The 24,962-nt window shown below is 43.8% G+C and overlaps 1 protein-coding gene across 2 annotated transcripts in view; it reads right to left on the bottom strand.

Annotated features, from left to right (window-relative positions):
* Positions 1 to 445: 445 nt before the first annotated feature.
* LOC140359708 (cyclic AMP receptor 1) overlaps positions 446 to 24,962 on the bottom strand; it is a 60,427-nt gene continuing 35,910 nt past the window's right edge. Inside the window, exons 12-13 of one of the 2 annotated variants that reach the window (XM_072444811.1) lie at positions 7,841 to 7,988; positions 446 to 958 (exon numbers count right to left, since the gene is read on the bottom strand). In XM_072444811.1, the coding sequence (XP_072300912.1) occupies positions 794 to 958; positions 7,841 to 7,988 (313 nt within the window). In that variant the 3' untranslated portion in view covers positions 446 to 793. The remainder of the gene's footprint in view (positions 959 to 7,840; positions 7,989 to 24,962) is intronic. The other variant, XM_072444812.1, reaches the window with a different exon arrangement.

Consider the following 24,962-nt stretch of genomic DNA (forward strand, 5'->3'; position numbering starts at 1 on the left):
GGAAACACCATGGTGACATGAGAAGTGTTGATGCCAATGCCATATTCAAATGATTTTGACCTCATGTCAGTAACATAGTATCTATTCATTAAACTTTCAGTTCAGATTGATATTTGAGTTAAAGTTGTGTACAAAAATAATACATATATAGTGCCTTTTCAATATAGGCTTACTGGGAAAATAGTAAATACTCCAAGCAACATTCAATCTAACCATAGCCATTGATAGATGTGGAAAATATTTGCTCATCTTTAACACTTTTAGGCATTTTCCATCAGGTTTCCATGTGCCTCAACCTAAACAGGTCCAAACATTGAAAAATATGCAGGTTTTCACATCGCAAATGCAAGTTTCCTTTTAAGGGTTTCTTTTCACTCATCATAGAGAAATGAAAAAGTAATTGCTATGAATGCTTAACTATCACCTTGTTATGATTGCCTTTCAGCAGGTTATGCCAAAATGTGACACCATGCAGTAGACAAATCAGTGCTACGTAGAAGAAAAGCATTTCAACAACTTTGGGACGTGACAGATGCCTTTAACATGAGCAGGTCTGGGTTGCAGCCGTTCTGTATGTTGTGTGTCATTAAATATAGGATAGGGATTAGGCTACTTGACTTGAAACCTGACAAATCATCTTCAGCTCTATCTGGTGGACTGTCCCCATCTTCCCTTACCTTTACCTATCTACCGCTTCCCTCCTTGTTTTGGTTTCTAATCCTTCGCAATTTCAGTCTGTCCCTTGAGCTTCACCCCCTCTTTTTTCTTTGTCACGCTCTTTCTGGCGTCTCTCTCAGGGCCCTCGGTCTTTCAGGGCCATGTCAGGGGAGTAGAAGAGCACATTGGTGTCCTCCTCGTCATCGCTGAGGTCGGCCAGGTCAGCCTGTGTGTAGCGCACTGCCCCAGGATGGTACTCTCCGATTTGAGTTTGGTCACAGAGTCTCGACTGCAGAGCCAGCTAAGACAAGGAAAAAATAGGAAAAGTATTTGTTAATGTGTGTATTAAACTTCAAACATTATTCTGTGTGGTAATGTGACCAAAATCCTCTCTATGTAGTTGAGTGCAGGCAAATACATAATACTTATAGTCGCCATATAGTTTAAATAAACATAGCTAGCGTGTATTAGGTGAGGCTAATTGCTATAATAATGGACTCAGGCTTTAACTTTAACAGCCACGTCAAATCAATAACATCAACAGCTTTTTTCCATCTAAAAACATTGCAAAAATCAAACCAGACTTGGAGAGACTTATCCATGTGTTTGTCCCCAGTAGATTAGACTGTAACGGCCTGCTCACTGGCCTCTCCAAACGAGTTGTAAAACAGCTGCAGTACATCCAGAACGCTGCTGCTCGGGTCCTGACTAGAACCAGGAAGTACCATCACATTAGTCCTGTTCTCAGGTCTCTGCACTGGCTCCTGTGGCTCAGAGAAGAGACTTTAAAGCAGCTCTGCTTGTGTACAAGTCTCTCCATGGCCTAGCACCAAAGTACATCGTGGGCATGTTAGTGCCCATCTCGTACTCTGAGGACATCAGGGGCCGGCCTCCTGCTGGTGCCAGAGTCAGGACTAAACATCGACCGGTCTCCTGCTGGTGCCAGAGTCAGGACTAAACATCGACTGGACTCCTGCTGGTGCCAGAGTCCAGACTAAACATGGGTCGGACTAAACATGGGTCGGCCTCCTGCTGGTGCCAGAGTCAGGACTAAACATGGACCGGCCTCCTGCTGGTGCCCAGAGTCAGGACTAAACATGGGCCGGCCTCCTGCTGGTGCCAGAGTCAGGACTAAACATGGACCGGCCTCCTGCTGGTGCCCAGAGTCAGGACTAAACATGGGCCGGCCTCCTGCTGGTGCCAGAGTCAGGACTAAACATGGACCGGCCTCCTGCTGGTGCCAGAGTCAGGACTAAACATGGACCGGCCTCCTGCTGGTGCCAGAGTCAGGACTAAACATGGACCGGCCTCCTGCTGGTGCCCAGAGTCAGGACTAAACATGGACCGGCCTCCTGCTGGTGCCAGAGTCAGGACTAAACATGGGCCGGCCTCCTGCTGGTGCCAGAGTCAGGACTAAACATGGACCGGCCTCCTGCTGGTGCCAGAGTCAGGACTAAACATGGACCGGCCTCCTGCTGGTGCCAGAGTCAGGACTAAACATGGGCCGGCCTCCTGCTGGTGCCAGAGTCAGGACTAAAAAATGTACCGGCCTCCTGCTGGTGCCAGAGTCAGGACTAAACATGGACCGGCCTCCTGCTGGTGCCAGAGTCAGGACTAAACATGGACCGGCCTCCTGCTGGTGCCAGAGTCAGGACTAAACATGGACCGGCCTCCTGCTGGTGCCAGAGTCAGGACTAAACATGGACCGGCCTCCTGCTGGTGCCAGAGTCAGGACTAAACATGGACCGGCCTCCTGCTGGTGCCAGAGTCAGGACTAAACATGGACCGGCCTCCTGCTGGTGCCAGAAGCAGGACTAGACATGGGAAATCTGCGTTTCAGTTTTATGCAGCTAAAATCTGGAACAGTCTTCCTGAAGATGTGAGACAGGCTTCTACTCTGACAATGTTCAAACCTACGACAACAACTGTTTTGTTTAGCTGTGCATATGATATATGAAATTATAATATTTGTACTCTTCTATTTTATGTCTTAAACTATTTTTGGATTTCTGTCGTGACTTTCAATTGCCTGTGTATGAATTGTGCTTTACAAATACACTTGTCTTGCCTATTATGCTGACTTGCCACGTTGGCCTATTAAAGCAGGGGACTAGTTTGCACCCGCATCCGCTAATTCTTCTCATTGAGCTATTTGACTTGGTCAAACCCGCTGATCACAGGTCTACTCACTCTAGACAAGACTATACATGGAATGGTTTGGTTAGCTTGTGATTTACACATGCTATCTAGAATCAGAATCATAAAAGGTTTATTGCTATTGTCAATGGACAGAATTCACAAAGATAGGAACTTGCTTTGGTGATTCAACATAAAACAATTAACAATGATAAAACAACCTATATAAAATAATAGAGGGCATGCATTAACGAACATGGAGTACCTACCTACCCAGCCCCATAGATAGAGAGGGAGCATTGCAGCAGCAATATTCTTAGGAAGTGGGCATTAAGACCTGCTGTTTTTGTGGAGCATCCATGTTTTGGTCAGGAATAGCCTTCTGTACATGTTTTGGGTGCACGGGGTAACCATACAGAAAGGTCCCACACGTCCCTTGGTGTCGAACCTGGGTGACAACTATAAGACACACAGTTCTGTTGGGATGGACTACAATTAACTTACTCTTAATATTTTAAGATGTCGTTTTTAAATCACTATGAGCCGGTGAACCAACAGTTACTGGTACTCAAATTATGGTTCCATCCAAAACCAACTCAGTCCTACTACACCTGTACACCTCTGAATATTTTGCCCAATTGTAGATGTTTTAGATCGTGTACCCAGGGAGAGATGTGGGATAAAATATCCAGTTAGGTCATTAGAAGTCAATATGTAAATACATGTATACATTAACCTACACAAAGCTTCATTTTGATTATGATTACTCATGTGTGCACAATAAATTGTTTTTGCTGTTTTTGTTAAGTTGCATTTTCATAGCAATTCATAGTAACTTGACCAGAGTGATATGGAGATTTGAAGAAGCTTAGGCCTGCACAGAGACAAAGGATCGAGAGTTGAGCTTTACTGCAGAGCCACAGGCGCTTCAACTGTATGGCCAGAATGCAGATCAATATCAGGCAAAGACTGAACCAAAAAAAAGGGGGAGATAGAGTGTGAAGAGTGTACATGTGTGACAAAGCCTCAAAAATAGGAGTAAATGCCATAGATGATCTCAGAAGGTACAGGGGAAAAGGCAGATGGCAGAAAGTGCACACTGAGATGTACAGTAAAAATAAACATGGAGACATAGAGATCTGCTATAATGATGAGGGCTTGCCATTGTTCAAATACTTCTCTTGGTTAAAACAGGTCAATTCATTAGGTATGGTTGTTAGCAGGTAAAGTGTCATAGTTCAGAATTGACTATCCCTAAAGAATTATAACAGCAAACATGATAGCATGAAAGACGAGAGCCTAATCTGTAAATAACATAAATTCTGTACAAGAAAAAACACAGGATGAGGAAGTGTAACGCAAGTGAATGTGTGACAAGTGCGAGTGGAGGCACGATCGCTGGCTGGTGGGGGGTGATGAGGTGGGGACTGGAGCGAATGCACAGATTCGTTCTGCTGAAGGAGGAATGTTTTGACGCTGTCACAACGCCCTCCACCTCCTCTGCCTCCTCTCCCCACCAATCTCACACCTGATGTGTGGGGGCTGCTGGGAGTAGGATGCCAAGATGAATAACAACCGGCTGTTAGTCACGATAGAGCACGAACACACATGCCGGCTGCCTGTTTCTCCCTCTCCTGCCGTTGAATTCAATGCTCCATTCCGCTCTTTCTTTGACACACAAACAGCATTTTCTCTGATTTACGAACACACAAGATTTCATTTCACTCCTCTGTCTCTCTTTTCCTTTCCCGACTAACTGTGCTGCAACATTGACATTTGGGTTGAAGGTCATACCACACATTCCACCCGTCCAAGCTGTGCGTGTGACCCGTTATCAGCACAACCACTGATACTAAATAAGCAACAGCACAAACTTAGAATGCACATGGATTTTCATATTGGTTCAGTCAGCTCTAACTAAAATGTGTCAGTAGTTGATTGAAACAAAGTATACATATGGTGCATATTAAAAACATAACATAAGAAAAAATGCTTGAACAAAAAAGATACTGGTTTGTTAGTTGATTATTTTGTTGCCTGGGACTTCAAGCTTTCCCACAGTGAAATTAAATATTCAAAATACAATTTGGGACCAAATCTGATGTATGTAGACGTGTGACAACTAAGCCCACTCTCACTTTGTGATGCAGTCTCATATGACAATCAACCTGAACTGTACTTTTTATCTTACACCTACTGGTTTACTAGTTGTAGCTCTAATCTCCCCCCTGTATTAAGGCATGGGTTGTTGAGCATTGAACATACTTTTTGAAAAATTAGATAATTTTTTCCTTAACATCTGAAAATTTACTTTACAATGATGACCTGTTGGTAAACTTTAGACTTATTTCAAATATTCCCTTTGTCTCAAACATCCTTGAAAGCGTTTTAGTTAAACAGCTTTTAACTAAAACTAGTTAAAAGCTAAATGACACAGGACTGTATTTATCAATGAAACCCGATCAAACCGATCAAGTAGACATACTTGTGTTAAAAATCTAAAAGTGATGCTGAAATATCCATGCATTTGTAACATCTACCGTAGATTCGACTACTGTAACTTTCGATTGATTCAAAATGCTAACAGGAACTAAAAGAAGAGAGCACATCACGCCGAGTCTCTTCCCTGGCTCCCTGTCGAATTTAGAAACACATTTTAAAATCCTCTTCCTGACTTACAAAGCCATAAATGACATGACCCCATCCTACCTCAAAGATGCTACAGTACCATATCATCCAAACAGAGCTCTTCGCTCTCAAAATGCTGGCCTTCTGGTGGTCCCAAGAGTCTCTAAAAGCACAGTAGGAGGTAGAGCGTTTAGCTCCCAAGCTCCTGTGTTATGGAATCAGCTCCTGTCCATGTTAAAGAGGCCGACACAGTCTCTTCATTTAAGACCAGGCTTGAAATGTCCTCTTTAAAATAGCTTATTGTTATGGCCAGTTAGGAACATAAATAAAAACCTACAGTTTCCTAGTTATGCTGCCCTAGGAGCAACTATGCTGGGGGAAATATGGTCTCTCCTTCACTGTCGTTCTCCCAAAGGTTTCTGCTTTCTCCCAAAGGGTTTGGTAGTTTAAAAAAAAAAAAAAAAAAAGTTCTTGCAGAGAAGGATGATCTTAGGGCAGGGGATGTTGGGACATTGGCTAATTTCCTATGAACATTGATCATTCATTTATCAGTTTTTTGCCCTTTGAGGCAACTGCTGTTGTGATTTTGGGCGTTACAAAAATAAATGTAATTGAAACAATTCACGAGCTGAAATATGGTGAGTGTGACAACCAACCCTTGTGACAACCAACCCTTGGGACAAACTACCCCGATCTACCCTACCACTAATACTAGACTAATAGGCTTATGTTTTATTGTTTTAATTGTATTGTAATTGTTGTGCCACCAGCACAATACATGCACAGCAGCCTGCAACCAATGTGGAAAATATTGTGATTATTAGGATGTTGCTCGGACACAAAGCTTGTGTATTTGGAGCTCCAAGTTGGGATTCCTTTCTGTTTACAAGTGTCCTCAACTTAAAGATTGAAAAATTGGGGGAAAAGATATAGTGGTCAAGTTTTTCTTCAATTATAAAGAATTGTTTGTTTGAGTCTTTATATGTCAGGTAACAACTATAAGTACAACTATTATTTCTAGAGCTTTTATGGCTCGTGCTTGTATACTTTGTGTAATATCTTGATCTGTTCATGGTTAACAATTATTTAACATTAAACAATATAAATAAATTAATCATTAATCATTCAAACATTTTTGGCCCATCTTTCCTAGACCAATTTACATAATGCCTTGCAGCAGCTTCCCCTCCCCCACTCCTCAGTGGTGCCAGTGCTACTGTCTGCTGCAGCGCCTCTGTCTTCTCTTCTCCAACGAGTGACTCGCGCACCAAACTTTGCAGACTTCAAGTGAGAGAAAAGAGCTGGGAAATTGTGGCTTTGGGACACACGTGGAAGAGGGTAGACTGCACATAAGAGCTGCGCTAAAAGTGGAGTTAACAATAAACAACCAAAACTTCTGTAATGACAGCTCTGTGAGGCAAACATCACAACAAGTACAAAACCTGGACAGATCAGGAGCTACAGGTAAAGATGTTTTACACAGATCCCACTGAAAAGAGTAACAAAGCATTTATGGGACAAAGTGAAGCTGCTGTGAGCTTGTTTCAAAGAGGACTCAGTACCCTAACACACACACACGCACACAGACGCACACACACACGCACACGCACACACACACACACACGCACACACACACACACCCTGACACACACTCAGTACCCTAACACACACTCAGTACCCTGACACACACTCAGTACCCTGACACACACTCAGTACCCTAACACACACGCGCACGCACACACATGCGTTAATGTTAACCATTATAAAAAAATGTAAACGAATTCTGACCAAAAAGATGTATTTTGTTCATATAAATCTGCTATAAAATGATAGAAAATATTACAATATGTGTTGAGCATCTTAGTTGTGTCCCCGTTCAACACAGAGAGCACCAAAACAAAACCGAGGTGTTCCTGAGTTTTACGCCGTTCAAGCCAAGGTAAGAAACAGCTCTAACATAAACAGAGTGTGACGTACACAAGAAGAGCTGACAGATATATCTATAAATGTGTACTTATTTGATCTTGATGAAATAAATACTTTCACGTAATTTGACACTGAAACAATGCTGCGAGAAAATATTGTAATTTGATATTTTAGACTGGGACAGAACAAAATTAGAAAAAAAATGTGTTTAATTTAAAATTTAAATCTGTTTTTTTTCATGCTTGTCATGTTAGTTAGAATGTGGGTCCTGAAGCTACACTAGCACTTAAGCAAAGACATGCTCTCTACAATATTTCAAGTACATTGCAAAAGACTGCTAAGACAAGTCAACTGGACGAAGTAAAAATAAAACACTGAATTTAACCTCCTTTCGAATGGAACCAACAAGGACTTGAAAACACTGACACAGACCTCTTTGAAATAAAACATTCACATTTTTTACATAAAATGATAGTGTACACACAAACTCTACCTGCATGCCACTGGGGCTCAACAGGCTCCACCAGTCTCTGTCCAGCCCAAACACAAAAGAGTTGGCCAAGCCATGAAGTGGAGCTGATAATACATGCAAAAACGTCAGAGAGAAGGATGGATCCTGTGGGTAGAAGGCATTGTGGAGTCTGGGGAGAGAAATGGTAGTACTGAATTAAATAATAAAAATACATATGTAAGTCCATAAAACTTCTACTTGAATAAAGCATTTAGTTACACAGACAAAACAGAGAAGGTCTGAAATGCTTAGGGCTGCAATCGAGAGAAAAAGCTCTCAAAATGAGTACTAGTAAACAGCATCTTCACAAGTGAAAAGGCTGATTAGACAAAACAAGACACCATCAACTAAACTACTAAGAACTAGAAATTTGAGGTGGGCAAAAAGAGAAAAGGATGGCAGTGAAAGACATGAACAGAACAAGTGATTGGCAGAGTGAGGGAAGGGGTGAGAATGAGAGGTAATGAGAGCGAGCGAGCGACCGAGTGAGCAGCGAGCGAGTGAGCAGCGGAGAGAGGACGGAGAGAGAAGGAGAAGAGGAGGAGGGTGAAAAAGCCAGTGAGCTTTATATCAGCGTTTAAGAGCCCATTAGGCAGCGTGAGACGGCTGGCCTGACACATTCTTGGCTGCCGCTTCGACAGCACGCAGCACTTTACAAGGACAGGGAGAAGTGTAGCGCTCAACTCTCTTCCTCTCTTCCGTTCCCCAGTCTCTCATCTCAGTTTTCTGCTTCTCCTGACAACAATTTTCACCGGGCCATCATTCCCCTTGCTTTTCATTCTGTGCACGTGTTAGATGCTTCCAGTTCGCTTCCCAATGTATTTTCCAATATCTTGCATTTGGTTTCATCTGTTTCGATATCTCATTTTAATCATGACTTATGAGGAAGATCTTCGATTCTATCCCCCCCACCTCCACCCCGGGGCATGACTAGGAGGAGAACCTGATATTGTGTGGTAGCAGAGACCTAATGGCAGCCTCCGCGGAGGATGCCGCTCAGCCATTAACCCTGGATTAACCCTGTATTAGTGCTGCTTGCCCGGTTAGCCAGCCACTAATGTCTTTTATTGATCTATTAGCAAGTGAATCAAACTGTGCACACCCCACAACACCTTCCATGTGGTTTCCAGATTGGTGTGAGCAAGGTAATCCAAGTGACCGTGGTGGCTGACCTCAGGGTCATGCAAGTCATCCTTAGCTCGATTCTTCACAAGAGAGTAAGACAAAGAAACCATTCATTTGCGGATAAAAACACAGGTTACGGTTTACAGTTGCGCCAGATTGCATAAGATTTTGTTGTCATGCAGAGCAACAGTGTATTCCAGTGTATTTGCTTAGATTAAATGTTTATAAAATGTTCTTGACAAAGGAGAGCGGACCATGTCTGGGTAGCTGTCCCCAGGCTTCCTCTAACTTGTGCCGTAAATACATATCATTGAGATTGATGATTAATAAGCAAGATTTGCATATAAACATGAGGAGAAGGCTCTGTGTATCACTGGTTTGATACATTTTTCTGTGTATGGTTCTTTTATTTCCCCCCGATTTGAACCCTAAACCCAAATATAAAAAAAAATTACAAAAAAAAATCTGTTTAAACAAAATTACACACACAAATCTCTTTTATTCATTTAATATTTCATATTAAATGAATAAAATATAAATATTTCATATTTTTATTCATTTTATTATCAGCCAATTGAGGTTTCCGGGCTTATGCGCTGTGTGGCTGCACATCCACACATGTTCCCTGGTTATCTTTTACAGCTCGCCCCGCATTTTCAACTAGCAACTTTCGGAAACAATAAGGAACCAATCACAAGTAAAATTGTCTCTGTGTGGCAATGAATGTATAGAAATTAATTTGTGAATGCTTATTTGGAGATGCTTTGGCACACTCGCACAGCACCTCCACAGGGCGCTCCTCACAGAAGAGCCCTGTTAGAATAGGTCCCAGCTCTGGACCCACAGTGATCTGTGTGTAAACGCTGGGAGAGGAAGAGAGTCAACTGAGCTGATAGAGCAGCTCATTCACTGTAGCAGATATTGGGTCTTCATCAGAAACACTGCACCTTTCGTCACCTGTTAAAATTCTATAAGAACATTTATTGAATCGCCCTCAGATGTGTAAAGCCACAAAGTGCCCAAGTGCTTGGACATGATCGAATCTAAAGCGATTAAAAGGCTTCCTGGATGTGTAGCCTTGTAGTTCACATCGTGGTGGACAGGGGAAGCAAAGAGCACTAAAAACCTACTTCTGCCACCTTTCCTTGCAGGAGAGAGTGTGGGTGTACGAGTGCATGGCACAATATGCTTCCCCTGGACCCTGTTGGGACATCAATGCATCAATAGCCAAGTTTCGATCGGCCCAGGCCCTTGGAGCTCTTTGGCACAGTTCTTTTAAAGGCGGAGGGTGTCCATGCCCAGGGCATGGCACTGAGTCCAGGGGCAGGGTTCTGCTAAGTGAGCAGCTGATGTCACAGGGCTGTTCTGTGATGAGCGCCTTGTAGTGCTTAAAAGCCATATCCTAGCGAGTGCACACAAATTAATTCCAATGTGCTCTTTGCCACAGTGAAATTTCAGACACACTCACCCCAAAACAAAGCTAAGTTTCTACTTATTGTGTCCGAAAGACACTAGAAAACAAAGGAAGGGACTTAGCTGGCTGATTTGTGCAGGTAACTAGAAAGCGTGTGGATCAACGGCCTCACAGTGCTGAGTGCTGCTAGGCCTATGATCTACCTCAGAAACATTGCGCTAATTGTCACCATCTGCATTGAGAGCGCTGGTGACCATGCCTCACCTTTCCTCGAACGCAGGAGAGCGAGTGAGTTTGTGGGCGTACGTCTGCTTCCACCGGATCCTGTCAATTATGTTAATCAATGCCTCGCTTTGGTAAAGTCTGAAAACGTGACCATTACCTGGATTCATGTACTTGGCCCATAATGATCTATGATCAATAAATGGTGAGTAAATGATAATAGTACTATGAGCAGCCCTTGGAGAGGGGTTAAAAGTTGCACTTGTTCCTTGTATAACTACCCCATGCTCTGCTAAATAGCATGGCGAACCTGCATTATGTATATATGTATTATTATGTCTCACACACAAAAGGTGTCTTATTGTGAAAGGGTGAAGGAAGTAGTAGAGGGGTGAGGGTATTTAAATGGATTCTTGTTGCACAGGTGTGGTTGATTTTGATGGAAGCAAATAAAGAAGAGACACAAACGTACCTTTGGTCTGATTATTTGAACTTCTACATTGGTGACCCTGATGTTGGAATGATGTCAGTTGGGAGTTCTTCCGCGGCCGCTGTCCCGTCTGCGACAGCTATTTTTGCGGCTACTATTAAGCTCCCGGAGTTTTGGCAACACGACCCAGAGCCCTGGTTCCATCATGTTGAGGCGCAGTTTCAACTACGAGGCATCACGGCTGATGACACGAAGTATTTTCACGTTGTTTCAGTGTTGGATTCTGCCACTACTCGCAGGCTGATGGGACTGCTCCGTGCCCCGCCGCATGGCAACAAGTATGAGGCGCTGAAGACGCAGTTACTACGTTTGTACCAGCTGTCTGACATGGAGCGAGCCGATCGCCTGCTGTCGATGTCAGGTTTAGGTGACAGTAAACCTTCAGAACTTATGGAGAACATGTTGGCCTTGCTGGGACCCGGTGATGCATCTTTTCTATTCACCCACCTGTTCCTGCGCCAGCTCCCGCCTCCCGTGCGCACCGCCCTGGCCTCTTTGGAGCTCGTGAACAGTGAGGATTACCGGGGTTTGGCGGAAGAAGCAGATAAACTCTGGCTGGCGTCCCGTCACTACTCCGCCGTGCACGCGCTGCTGCCAGGTGAGCCGATGGACTCGGGTGCTGTGGACGTCGCGGCGGTCACGGAGCGTCAGCGGAGGGAGCGCCCGCTGTGCTTCTATCATCGGCGTTTTGGAGTGAAAGCCCAGCGCTGCATTCCGCCGTGCTCCTTTCAGCAGCAGGGAAACGAGAGAGCCGGTGCACACTAGCAGCTTCGTGCATCGGCGCATCAGACAAGCTGCTTTTCGTGGAGGACGGCATGTCAGGAAGACGTTTCCTGGTGGATTCAGGGGCGCAGCGCAGCATCGTTCCCGCCTCCTCTGCTGACACTTTGGGACCTAGACAGGGGCCTTCGTTGGATGCGGCCAACGGGACCTCCATCCGCACCTTCGGCACCAGGTTAATTTCTGTTTGTTTTAATGGACATGTGTTCAGCTGGGACTTCGTAGTTGCTTCTGTTACAGTTCCCATTCTTGGTGCAGATTTTTTGTGTGCTTATAGACTTTTAGTGGATGTTGCTAATAGGTGTCTGATTGACGCTGTATTATTTAGTTCTTATCCATGTACGCTTGGGGGGGCTGGACCACTCCTCGCTAACATGCTAGCAGCAGGGGATACATACCAGCGACTTTTAGCAGAGTTTCCTGCTCTAACTATCCCTACATTTTCTGCTGCTGTAGCTAAACATAGGGTGGAGCATTATATTACCACAGAGGGCCCGCCGGTTTTTGCTCGGGCACGCCGTTTGGATGTGGCTAAGCTCGTAATAGCCAAAAAGGAGTTTGCGAATATGGAGCGGCTCTGCATTGTGCGCCGCTCTAACAGCCCCTGGGCCTCCCCTTTGCACATGGTTCCTAAGTCCGACGGTGGGTGGCGACCATGTGGGGATTTTCGACGCCTCAACAACGCCACCACTAACGACAGATACCCAGTCCCGCACATTCAGGATTTTTCTGTGCATTTGGCGGGTGCTGTTGTTTTTTCAAAAGTAGATCTGGTGAGAGGTTATCACCAGGTCCCAGTTCATCCTCAAGATGTGCCCAAGACAGCGGTGATTACTCTGTTTGGATTATTTGAGTTTCTGAGGATGCCGTTCGGACTGAAAGGTGCTGCACAGACGTTTCAGCGGCTTATGGACTCTGTGTTACGTGAAATGCCTTTTCTGTTTGTCTATCTTGACGACATTCTAGTAGCCAGTCCCACAGCGGAGGTGCACAGGTCACACCTCCGCCTGCTGTTTGAGCGCCTTACTGAACATGGATTGATTGTGAACCCGGCGAAATGTCAGTTTGGATTATCGGAGATTGAATTTCTGGGCCATCGTGTGACGCCTCATGGTGCTGTTCCACTGCCTACTAAAACTGAAACTATTTCAGCGTTTCCGTGTCCCCGTTCAGTGAAACCCCTGCAGGAGTTTTTGGGTATGGTAAACTTTTATAACCGCTTTATTCCGCGGGCTGCCCACATAATGCACCCTTTGTACGAAGCACTCAGGGGCAAGAAGGGTAATCAGGAGATAGAGTGGACCCCAGAGAGGTTGCAGGCTTTTGACAGAGCTAAGACTGCACTGGCTGACGCCGCCTTGTTGGCCCATCCCGACCCAGCAGCACCCCTCGCCCTGACCACAGATGCATCGGATTATGCTGTAGGAGCAGTTTGTGAACAGTGGGTTAATGGAGCCTGGCAGCCCCTGGCCTTCTTCAGTAAGAAGCTGCGTGACTCTGAGAGGAAGTACAGTACGTTTGACAGAGAGCTCCTGGCACTTTTTCTAGCCACCCGACATTTTAGGTTCCTTTTGGAAGGTCGGGGCTTTACTGTGTTTGTGGATCACAAGCCCCTAACATTTGCCATGGCCAAGGTTTCTGAACCGTGGTCAGCGCGTCAACAGCGGCAGCTTTCCGCTATTTCGGAATTTACCACGGATATCCAACACTTGCCCGGGAAAGATAATTTTGTGGCCGGCTGTCTCTCTCGAGCTCGGATTGGGGCTGTACATTTGGGGGTGGACTATGCCGCTATGGCAGCAGATCAGCTTACGGACGCAGAAATTAAAACGTTGCGTACAGCTACGGAGTGTAGTTTGACTTTGGATGATGTTACCTTTCACGACAGTGGTGCAACCCTTCTCTGCGATGTGTCTACAGGCAAACCACGGCCTTTGGTTCCTGTCAGCTGGCGTCAACGGATTTTTGATGCTGTTCATTCCCTGTCTCACCCCGGGGTTAAGGCCTCCGTGAAACTGGTGGGGGCAAAGTTTGTGTGGCCTGGCCTCCGTAAGGATGTTAAGACTTGGGCCACTACATGTGTTGCCTGCCAGCGCGCTAAGGTGCAACGCCACACCAAAGCTCCACTGGGCCCTTTCCTGATTCCTGACAGGCGCTTTGAACATGTCCATGTGGATTTGGTTGGTCCTTTTCCTCCTTCCAGGGGATTTACACACATATTGACTATGGTAGACCGGACTACGCGTTGGCCTGAAGCAGTTCCTCTGTCGTCTACTACTTCAGCTGAGGTGGCACGGGCCTTCATTTTTTCCTGGGTCGCGCGTTTTGGGGTTCCCTTGGACATGACTTCAGATAGGGGCCCGCAGTTTACTTCCGAGCTGTGGAATGCTGTGGCTGGTAGTTTGGGGGTTAAACTCCACCGGACACAACTGCATATCATCCACAGGCTAATGGGCTGTGTGAACGTTTACACCGCACTTTGAAAGCTGCTCTTCGTGCCTCGCTTGTGGACAGTAGTTGGGTGGACAGGCTGCCCTGGGTCCTGTTGGGCCTGCGTTCGGCCCCCAAAGACGACCTCAATTCCTCTTCTGCGGAGTTGGTTCTCGGACAGACTTTAAGGGTCCCGGGGGAATTTCTTCCGGGCTCTTTGGGGGTAGGCCCTAGCGTGGCTAGCCGGGCAGGTTATCACAGGGAAGCTGAGGTTTTTGCTCCTGTTCCTGCTCATCATTGTCTCCCTCTGTCGTATGTGCCGCAGGACCTGATGTCGGCAAGGTATGTTTTCATCCGCCATGATGCACATCGTTTGCCACTACAGCCACCATACGACTGCCCCTTTTGCGTTCTGGAAGCTGGGCCTAAGGCCTTCCTGGTGGAGCGGGGAACTTGTCACGAGCGGGTTTCGGTGGATCGTTTAAAACCGGCCCATGTACTTAAGGACGATGATGTGCAGTTGGCACTCCCTGCTCGCCTTGGCCGCCCCCCTGCTCGCCCTGGCCGCCCCCCTGCCACAGTCATTACCAAGGATAGTGGGCATAGGCCAGTCTCACCCTCAGTTGTGGTCAGGTGCAGTGGTAGGGGTAGGATTATTACTGTTCCTAAGCGTTACTGTTGACTTTTGTTTATGTTTTGTTATTTTGTGTGTTCGGGGGGGACCTGTATGGCGAACCTGCATTATGTATATATGTATTATTATGTCTCACACACAAAAGGTGTCTTATTGTGAAAGGGTGAAGGAAGTAGTAGAGGGGTGAGGGTATTTAAATGGATTCTTGTTGCACAGGTGTGGTTGATTATGATGGAAGCAAATAAAGAAGAGACACAAACGTACCTTTGGTCTGATTATTTGAACTTCTACAACATATGGCCTCTTATCCTTTTACGCACCCGGCCACTTGAGACGGTTTTGTGGGTCTAAAGCCGTAGTGGAGCCAGGGCTCTGCAGTCTAGTCTAGGCCAGGGGTTCCCAAACCTTTTTGGCTTGAGAGCTCCTTTTAGATTCAGCAAAGCGCAAAGATCAACCTTAAGATTTATATTATAATTGAGTAATATTTATATTGTCATTATTTAACAGGGTTTTATTCTATGACAGGGTTATATATTATATGATAAAACATAGAAACAGGCTATAGAAACACATAATAGGCCAAATCATTGAATTAATCTAAACATGCAATACAAAACAAGGGAGAGAAAATCTGTTTATTAACTTGCCTAGACCATTTAATCCAGCTGATTATTTTGAGAATAACATATACTTGCCAAACTAGGCTAAATAGTTGATAGTTAAGCACCGCACTTGTAGTTCTTTAAACAATAATATCAGTTATTATGATGAGTAAGCTCCATGGTAACGCTGAGGAGGGACTTGAGACTTTGAAAAAGTCCACTTTCCTTTGGCTCACGTCATGCTTTGTGAGGGACAAAAACAGTGTAGACAGGATTATGCTATGGCATTACCTGTCTCCTCCTTCTTCTCCTTGCCTCCCTCTCTTTCCTCTCCGCCCTCTTTCGAGCATACGCATGCTACGGCTCCACTGTGCTCGCACTGTGCGCTACAGCGTGCGGACAGCGGTGCCCTCAAGATGAAACTCACAGATAAGCAGCCAAAATGACAATTGTACTCATGCTGGTGTGGACCGCCGTGTGTTCAACACGTTTAGTCACAGTCACTTGTAATGCAAGAAAATAAACTTCATAAAAACAGACAGGGCTTTGGGATCAACCCCACTGCCTCTGAGATCGACAGGTTGATCGCGGTTAAAGTAATGGGCACCCCTTGTCTAGGCACTGTCCGCGGGCCGTTTCATGCAGAGCGCACTATCAGCACCGAGTGGATTCAGAGTCTGCCTCAGATTAACGTGAAGTGTCGGAACATTGCTATTGTTTACTACTACATTACTATAATCAAATCAATTATATCATGTCTGATATAGAAGAAACAACAAAACTGTTCTAATTGAGAATATAAGAGGATTCTATGTGCTATTTTCTCATTGACCTTTATTCAGCCAGGAACGTCCCACTGAGGTGTGAAATCATATTTTCAGTGGAGTCCTTGCCCCAGAGAGGAGGAGCTTATTGTAAATGTGTTTAGTGGTAGGGGAAAATGGAGCACCCAGAGGAAACCTACGCAGATGCAGGGAGAACATGCAAACTCCTCCCAAAGCCTTATACCGCCCGGGAATCCAACCCAGGATCTTCTTGTTATGAGCCGAGAGCTAGACACTTTACCCCAAACCCGAGCGAAATTTCTACTTCAACACAGCAAATCAGCCCTCGGAAACCTCAATTAGATTTATTTCAACATATGACATAAACAAAGTTGAATTTACAACTTTAAAATTTCATTTTTGTTTAAAATACAAATCTGAAAAACTATTTGTCTCTTTTTTGGATTTGGGTTAAAAATGGAGAAACTAAAAGACAAACCATACACGGATACAGGATGCCTGTGAGACACAGTAGACATGTTTATGATTTAGTAACAATATCCAAATGCCTTGGTTCAATATTGTCGCGATATTCACCTAAAAGTACAATATTCATTGTAATATTGGTGGGTTTCTTGCGGTTGCCTAGGATCTAAACTGATTCCGCCTGTATATATATATATTTTAATATACAGAACTCTGATGATGCTTCTCAGGTCAAACTCAGACAGAACTGAATTTGTTTATTTCCGTGACGCATGTGAAATGGAGAAAATCATTGGTGGTCAACCTTCTCTCACCTCAGTGTGCTTTGCTCATTGATTCAACATACATTTGTTATGTTTTTCAGCCCCCTAAGATAAGTTTAAACAGTCACTGGCTGCACTGAAACAGAGCAAAGGTTCATGGTCTATGTAGTTCTTAGTAAACAAACAAAGCAAACAAATGTATCTCTTCTTATGCACTGTACTGGAGCCATCATTTACCAAACTACAAAACTAAGGCCCAAACAAATTTATTGAACACAAGAGGCTTTTTGCAACATCCTTCATTCACATACACATTATTAGCTTTTCTCTATGTTCTTGTCTTGTCTACTTACAACAAATAGGATGGAATTTGTCCATTTCTGACCCTCAAACCCAATCTTTATAGTGTACAAATTGTTTCTGCCTGATCAACAAGTCTACAATATTTCTATGCTTACATTGTCTCATAAAAGGAACAAAATTACGTTCTTATTTCTCTAATGCTCTAGAAAACAGCTGCAGGTGAACAGCCCTGATGGTTATTATGGAAATTCCCTTACAAATCTGGTCCTAATCCTCCCTCATCCTCTTTTGCAGCATGAGGTTGTACGGTTTATTTGCCATTAATCTGTTTCCATTTACCTTGCAACTAGCCTCTGAAATATTGAAGACGCCAAAGGTCATGTGAGCCAAGCACTAGAGAGACAAACCTTTAATAGGAAGAGACTGCTGTGAGGGCATCAACTAAATGTCTAGTTTGAAATAAAACTAGAGCAGAGTGGGGTGTCCTGGCTGCTCGTCAGCACTACAGCCCATTTCTGGGTTAGTCTATGGCTGTATCTCCTAGGACCAGACCAGCTGCTGCTCCCATTCATTTCACTTCCCATTAAAGGAGAAATAAATCAGCAGTCCCCACACAACCTCCGTAGAGATGAAGGAAAAACACACACATATGCACATAAAGGAAGAAGGACTCATGCAAACCCTTAACATGGTTCAGAGCAGAGGTGTGTGCCGACAGCAGACCTATGCTTGTCTGTGCTCGGGGTGTCAGGTGGAGAGGAAGCACAGTGGATGTGCGTGTCTGCCGCTGTGTGTGTGCCTCTCTGCCAGCGCAGCTCAGAGAGCGAGGAGGGTTGTGTAAAAGAGGGGCTATTTCTGGCGTTTCATTTTTTCCCCTGCTGCTGCAAAGAAACGCGATCGGCGTCCGGGAAACGGGAGCTGGCAGCAAGCAATCATCTGCCTGCCACACACACATACGCACACACACGCAGCACCTCGCAGCGCCAGGCAACACGCGCCATGGCAACGGAACAGCCGCAATTAGAGGCGAAGAGCCTTTCCTCTCCATCGAGGGAGCGACGGAAAGCGGAATGAAAGACAAGGCAGCCGCGAAAGGGAGAGAAAAGAAGCGCAGAGAAAAAAAAACAGCCAAAAGAAAATTGTTGGCTTTTACTTGGCAGCATTAACAATATGAAAGTATAGCAAAAATGCTTTTCAAGGTGCTTCAATTCGGGTTTATGGTATTATAAAGACAAAAACATTTCTTCAATTAAACTAGAAACAACAATCTTGCATATTTTGGGAAAGAAATTGGCATAGAGCAACTGTCACTAACCGTTTATGAGCCAAGGGCTAATATTTAGGAAATGTTACATAAAATTAATTTCATAATTTTCTTACAGTCAAGATCACTTTCAATTTGATCATAATTCTTGTATAGCTTTAATATCCTTTTAAGAGATTAACTAAAGGTATCTACTTCTGATTCTGATTTTTATTTTTAATTGCAACAATCAAACAATGATATGAACATTCTAGATCACATAGACAAGTATACATCTTATCTATATCTTTTATATTTACTTTATACATTCAATTGGAGAGACTGAAGCTGTAACATTTCACGCAATTTAAAGATGGATTAAAACACAGCTTTTATCTTTGGTATTTGGATTTGTGAATATATTTTACTAATAGAACAACAATCTATAATCCATATCTTAAGCGAGAAAGAACCATAAAATAGATGAATTTTTTCACTTTCATCCATCCATCTTCTTCCGCTTATCCGGGGCCAGGTCGCGGGGGAAACGCAGGGACTCCCAGACTTCCTCCTCCCCAGACACTTCACCCAACTCCTTCGGAGGGATCCCTAGGCGTTCTCAGGCCAGCCGAGAGACATAGTCCCTCCAGTATGTCCTGGGTCTTCCACAGGGGCCTCTTCCCGGAGGAACATGCCCGAAACACCTCCCTGGGAGGCGCACAGGAGGCACACAGATGCACGAGCCTCCTCAGCTGGCTCCTCTCGACTCTAACATACTTATACATTTTATCGCCAGACAGACAATAAATATACACCGGTATATAAATATTAAAAATCAATATTGTGCAATTGTCTTTTTGAAAGTGCAAATTGATGCTTAAAGTGCTGTGTGCAATTAAAGTGATAAATGTCATTTAAAGTGCAAATAGTGAAAAGTGTCAAGTGCTAGTGGTAACAAACTGGCTTTGTTACAAGTGGATTATGCCCTGCTTTATCCCGCAATGCTGAGGCTCAACGGGGATGGAAAAATAAAAAGTGATCAGTGGCCTTGTCTTGCGCAGATACGCTGCTGGATCCCTGTGCAATTTCTTTATTTCTTTCTTTCTTTCGACTTTATTGTAGACATGTGCGTATTTGCCCTATGTGGGCCGTTGTCTTTCTCCTTTAGGTTGTAAATACCCAGATGAAAATGTTCTATTACTGTACCGGAGGGCCATTTTGTTCCCCTCTCTGCATGTTCTCATGTTCTGTTGTTGTAGTTCCTTTGTTGTGTTCGACCAGAGAGTAGACATTATACCCACAGTTGACAATATATACCCACAAGAAACCAATTCAAATGACTCTTATCTTTTAACACAAAGCTAAAGATGGCAGATTTGTATTGGTTAACTATGAATTTAAGTTTTTTTATTTTGATAAATGTGTACACTCCCCCAGGAAGTAACATTCTAAACTAAAGTTATAGATCTGATTGCAAACCACTCTGAGGGAACCCTTGTCTGTGGCAGCAACTGGAAACTGCATGTTCAGACAACGTTAGTAGTTTCAAACTCTGGTACTGGTAAATTAATACATAACATAGGCAGGCTGCGAAATAGACGGGGGCCCGGGGCCCGCAAGCAGTTGAATCTCCGGCGGGCCCAAGGTTTGAAATAGAAGGGGGCCAGCCATGCCCCTCCTCGAAAAAAAATCAAGATTTAACTAGTAATTTGGCCATATTCGGGGCATTTTCATCGCTTAAGTTTTGTTTTGACAGACATGCCCATTTCGCACGTCTTCTCGCTTCTCATTGGCCGAGCGGTCTCCGTGATGTAATATCGATGAAAGCGGGCATCTGATCGGCCGCTGCGTTCGTGTTGCGTTCACGTGTCCTCGGAAATGCCCGGTCTAATTTTTGGGGCAATGTATATATGAGTAGTTTATTTTGTAGGACGTGATTTCATATATTCATAAGATCTCCTTGTGTCAAATGCTGTAAACAGTATTTATTTTATATATAAGAAACATTTTTATATTGAATTAAACAGTTTTAAAAGATCATGATCTCTGGTTTATATGACTCAGTATTTGTGCTCTTCATATCAAATAACAAATAGAAGTACTTTAAATTGTTTTACATGCTAATAACCAGGTTTAAAACAACACATTTATCTTGTTCTTATGACGCTGCGTGCTTGTGGGCCCCTGAAATTGCTTGGGGGCCCCTAACTTTGAAAAGTTTCAAAGATAGGGGCCCCCAGGCCCCTATCTTTGAAAATCTATTTCTCAGCCTGATAGGGTTAATCAATATATGGAGAGAGATGAATCCTAATGTACGACAATGGTGACATTTCTTTTCTTTTCTTTTGAGGGGCTGAAAACAACCACAACAAAAGATTTACAGAACAAATAAAAGTTGCTGGAAACTAAACATGCAGAAAACAAGAACCCTAACGTGCTACAGGAAATAAAAAAAAAAAATGAGAGGTGAAATCAATGACATGAATATCATGAAAGTTGATCAAATTTGTCAAAATTGTTAGCTTGGAACCTTAGAAAACAACAGGCAAATATGTGACAGACAGGACCATAATTCTAACCAAATAAGTCCAAATACAATCATTGTTTGAATCCTTCTACAAAAACCTTTTCACCAAAATATCAGGAAACAAAGACGAATGCTCTCAATTTACCCATAGGGCTGTCACAACAACGTAGGGCTGTCACAATTTCCAAAAATGCGGCTTGCGGTATACGTAATTCAATTTCAATTCAATTTATTTTTGTAACGCCCAAAATCACAACAGTGGTTGTCTCGGAGGGTGCCATAGGACCCTGTATGTAAATAAAGGTTGTACTTGAATTATTGCAAACAAAAAATGGCAGCAGGCGTGTGTGATAGTATGCGTGTATTCATTAATGGTCAATATTATACAAAAAAGGCATATTGAAAAGCGCTAAAATTATTATTTTAACTAAAAATACACAAATAAATCTGCAGAGTGTCAACTTCTCATTTTTGTTTTGGCTGCAGCTTTTTGGCTGCATCTTCTAACTGGATTTTAACCATGCCACATTTAGTTTACAGGTTTACCTGCCGAGGAGGATGATTACAGCTAAGTGTTGATCATGTCTATTTGGCTTTAACGCAGACAACAGACTTGTATCCACTTGCGCGGATTTACACACAGCAAACTTTGTGTATTCGGTTGGATATAAGGGCAACTCTGGACCTTCAGTTCTTGCTCGGTAAGCTCATACCCTGGGCTTTGTTTGGGTTGATATAAGCTTATGTTAAAACTTCATGCTGTTCGTGCAGAATGCTCAGTGGTACACATCTGCGCTACATTATATATGTGCTGTGTATTTATTGCCTAATTTACGAGATTAATTTAAAGCCAAGGCATCGAAAGTTGGCAACCAAAACTCCCTTCTGCTAAAGCCGAGTCTGACGGCAGAACACGGTGAAAGTTTTCTTAAAGGCGCAATGGACGATTTTTTCGGCGATTTGAGAACGCAGGCGGAAGTGCGCAGGCGCACTTTCCCGTGCGGACTGATACAATACACACGTTTATCTCCGTCTTAATTTTGTCCCGTGCACTGAGGGAACTATATTATGATAGATCAATGCGCTTAGACACGCGGAACCGTGCTGCTCTCGGGGGACGAGCCTCACGCGGCTGCAGGTGAGCGGTAGGTGCGTTTTATGATTGATACGTGGCAGGACTAATCGGCAGTCCATTTGGGCCAAAAAAATCGTCCATTCAACCTTTAACCTGTCCACGCCCACCCGATTACTATACTTTAAAAGTTCTATTACATCATCACTTTTATTTTTGTTGTCAATACCACGCATTTCTCCGTCCATAACAAATGACCTGTTTGACTTATAAGATCTTTGGTGGCATCGATCTTTTCCTCACACTGTTAGCTACAGAATGAGACCATTCACATGTCCACGGGTTTGTTTTTTACATCCTCCGGGGGAAAAAATGCGCTGCTTCCTACGCACACGTTCAAGTTGTTTACATACATATAGCGTCGGCTTAAGATGACGTAGAACATTTTGATTGACATATTATTCTAGCCAATGAGCCAAGCTTTCGAACGGTGGGTGGGTTTTAGGGCTTCCTCACACAGAATCTTCTCTATTCACATGCATCAAGAGCCAGATTTTTCAGCATGCGGCGACTAGATTATACGCATCACGTTTTCTGATTTTGTTAGCCTTTTGGATGTGCATTTTGTTAGATATATGTATTATTATACCAATAAAAAAATAAAATAAAAATATTATTCACCTCTATATGTGACTCGCCTCGGTGAAACTGAGAAAAACAGCATTTTACTTTTTTTTCCCCAAATTTGTGATTTTCATTTTTTTGCAGAATGTGCTAGTTGAAGTTATGAATAAGCCCCTGTGTGCTTCAGATAACACTATTGGTTGTCTTAAACGTATACATTAAGCTGTTAAAAATGTGGAGTTTTCGGGTCTTTTTCCTGCTCTCCTGGGGGGCGTCACCTTTTTCTAGCCAACGTGTTGTTTACATTTTCCACCAATCAGCTGTGATCCGCATGGCTACAGCTGTGTGCTCCGTGTTTTTCTCTCATTACTCCAGACCGTCTGCAGAGCACAGTCTTCAGAGCTTACATTTCCTGGACTACATTGCAACGGAACTGTTTACTCAGGTACACTTTTACTTTACTACTAAATTATTGCTTTAACGCTGTGTTTTAAGGCGGTCTCGTGATCACTTTAGAATCTTACTTGTCTGCTCCGGTGGAGCTAATGCTAAGCTAACATGTTGCTTCAGTGCACTCTGCAATACGGGCTTAATGTGACTACTTGCTGTTATCACCATGTTATCGGGTTATTTTTCGGCGTGGGTTGGCCCGTGGGTTGTGTGGGTCGTGCTTTGTGTCTGTTTTATGGTGCTAAACCGGCCCCACAGCCCGGAGCTAAACGCAGCTATTCGGAGCTAAGTTGTAAGCTAAACTTTGCTATGTTATCGGGTTATTTTTCGGCGTTTTGTCTGTACAAATTATATACTTATGTAGTATTTCTTGACCCGTGGGTCGTGCTTTGTGTCTGTTTTATGGTGCTAAACCGGCTGTTAGGCCCGGAGCTAAACGCAGCTATTCGGAGCTAAGTTGTAAGCTAAACTTTGCTATGTTATCGGGTTATTTTTCGGCGAGGGAAGAGAAAAAAACTACAACTCCCGATACCACTTCTGGTCACGTGGCTTACGCACTGCGTCACTCGAACCAATCACGCGCTTGCCTGGCCATTATCAGCTTCCTGTGTGTCTCTCTGTGCACGGTGTTGGAAGAGACAACAGGACGGCTGAACCAGGTAAGCTTTGCGACTAAAACACCCGCTTTTAATCACTGTGCGCCGGTTTTAAACTCGAGTGTATGTTTATGTTTTGGTGTGCTGTTCTGCAAGTGTTTTGCTTTTACGAGCCGTGTTATCTCAAGTGAGCTAGCTAGCATCGCTAGCCGATGGCAGATGTCCCAATATCTCCGCGTTTTGCATCTTAAATACACCGTTAACGTCACAATGTGAACTGTTATCTGTGAAGCGTGTTATTCCCATATTACTGTTAACCCTAATCCTTTTATCCCCCTTTTCAGAATTGGCAAAGACACCCTGACTGACATGACCTGTCTCTACGTGAAGTCTGCTAAGGAGCGTGGTAAGTGTAAAACATTATTTTGGTGATTTTCGTGTTTTAATGATTAGAGTATAATTAACCATAAGCAACATCTGTTTTTCAGGTGAGCCTGCAGTTTGTACATCAAGCTTCAGATCACTGTGGAAACAGCTTCTCCCACACATCAGAAGCTGCAGGCCACGCACAGATCATCAGATTATCAAGCGAGCATACATGAAGACCAGGGTTGACACTTTGGAAGACATCGCTGAGGTTAGTTTATATTATTTGACTACTGTAATGTGTAAACATTAGCCTGGCAAAACTTCAGTGCTGCTCTCTGGTTAAGATATGTTTCTTCTGTTCTCATTTTTTTACAGTGTCGCCCTTGTCATCAGGTAGTGGAAAACAGCTCTCCTGAGTCTCACCTCAATATCCCACAGCTTGTTGGAACGGCCGATGGCAAAGTGTTTGTCAAGAACTTGGACTGGCAGAAGCATCTGAGTCCCTTCTTCAGACGGCTTCCAAAGATCAAGAGTTATCAGCACTTCAGGTATTTATATTGAAACTCTCACATTGTGTTAAAAAAAATAAATATTTAATGAGTGTTTTATGTGAAATAGTTAGCCATTTCTTAAATGTCCTGTTATTTGTTTACAGCTTTGATGCCAAGAGCCGAGAGTCACAGCACTGAAGAGTGCACAGAGGAAGAAGA

Source organism: Eucyclogobius newberryi, unplaced genomic scaffold, assembly GCF_026437365.1.
Source record: "Eucyclogobius newberryi isolate DKJ021-1_F unplaced genomic scaffold, fEucNew1.0.hap1 SCAF_14, whole genome shotgun sequence".
NCBI classification, from domain to species: domain Eukaryota; kingdom Metazoa; phylum Chordata; class Actinopteri; order Gobiiformes; family Gobiidae; genus Eucyclogobius; species Eucyclogobius newberryi.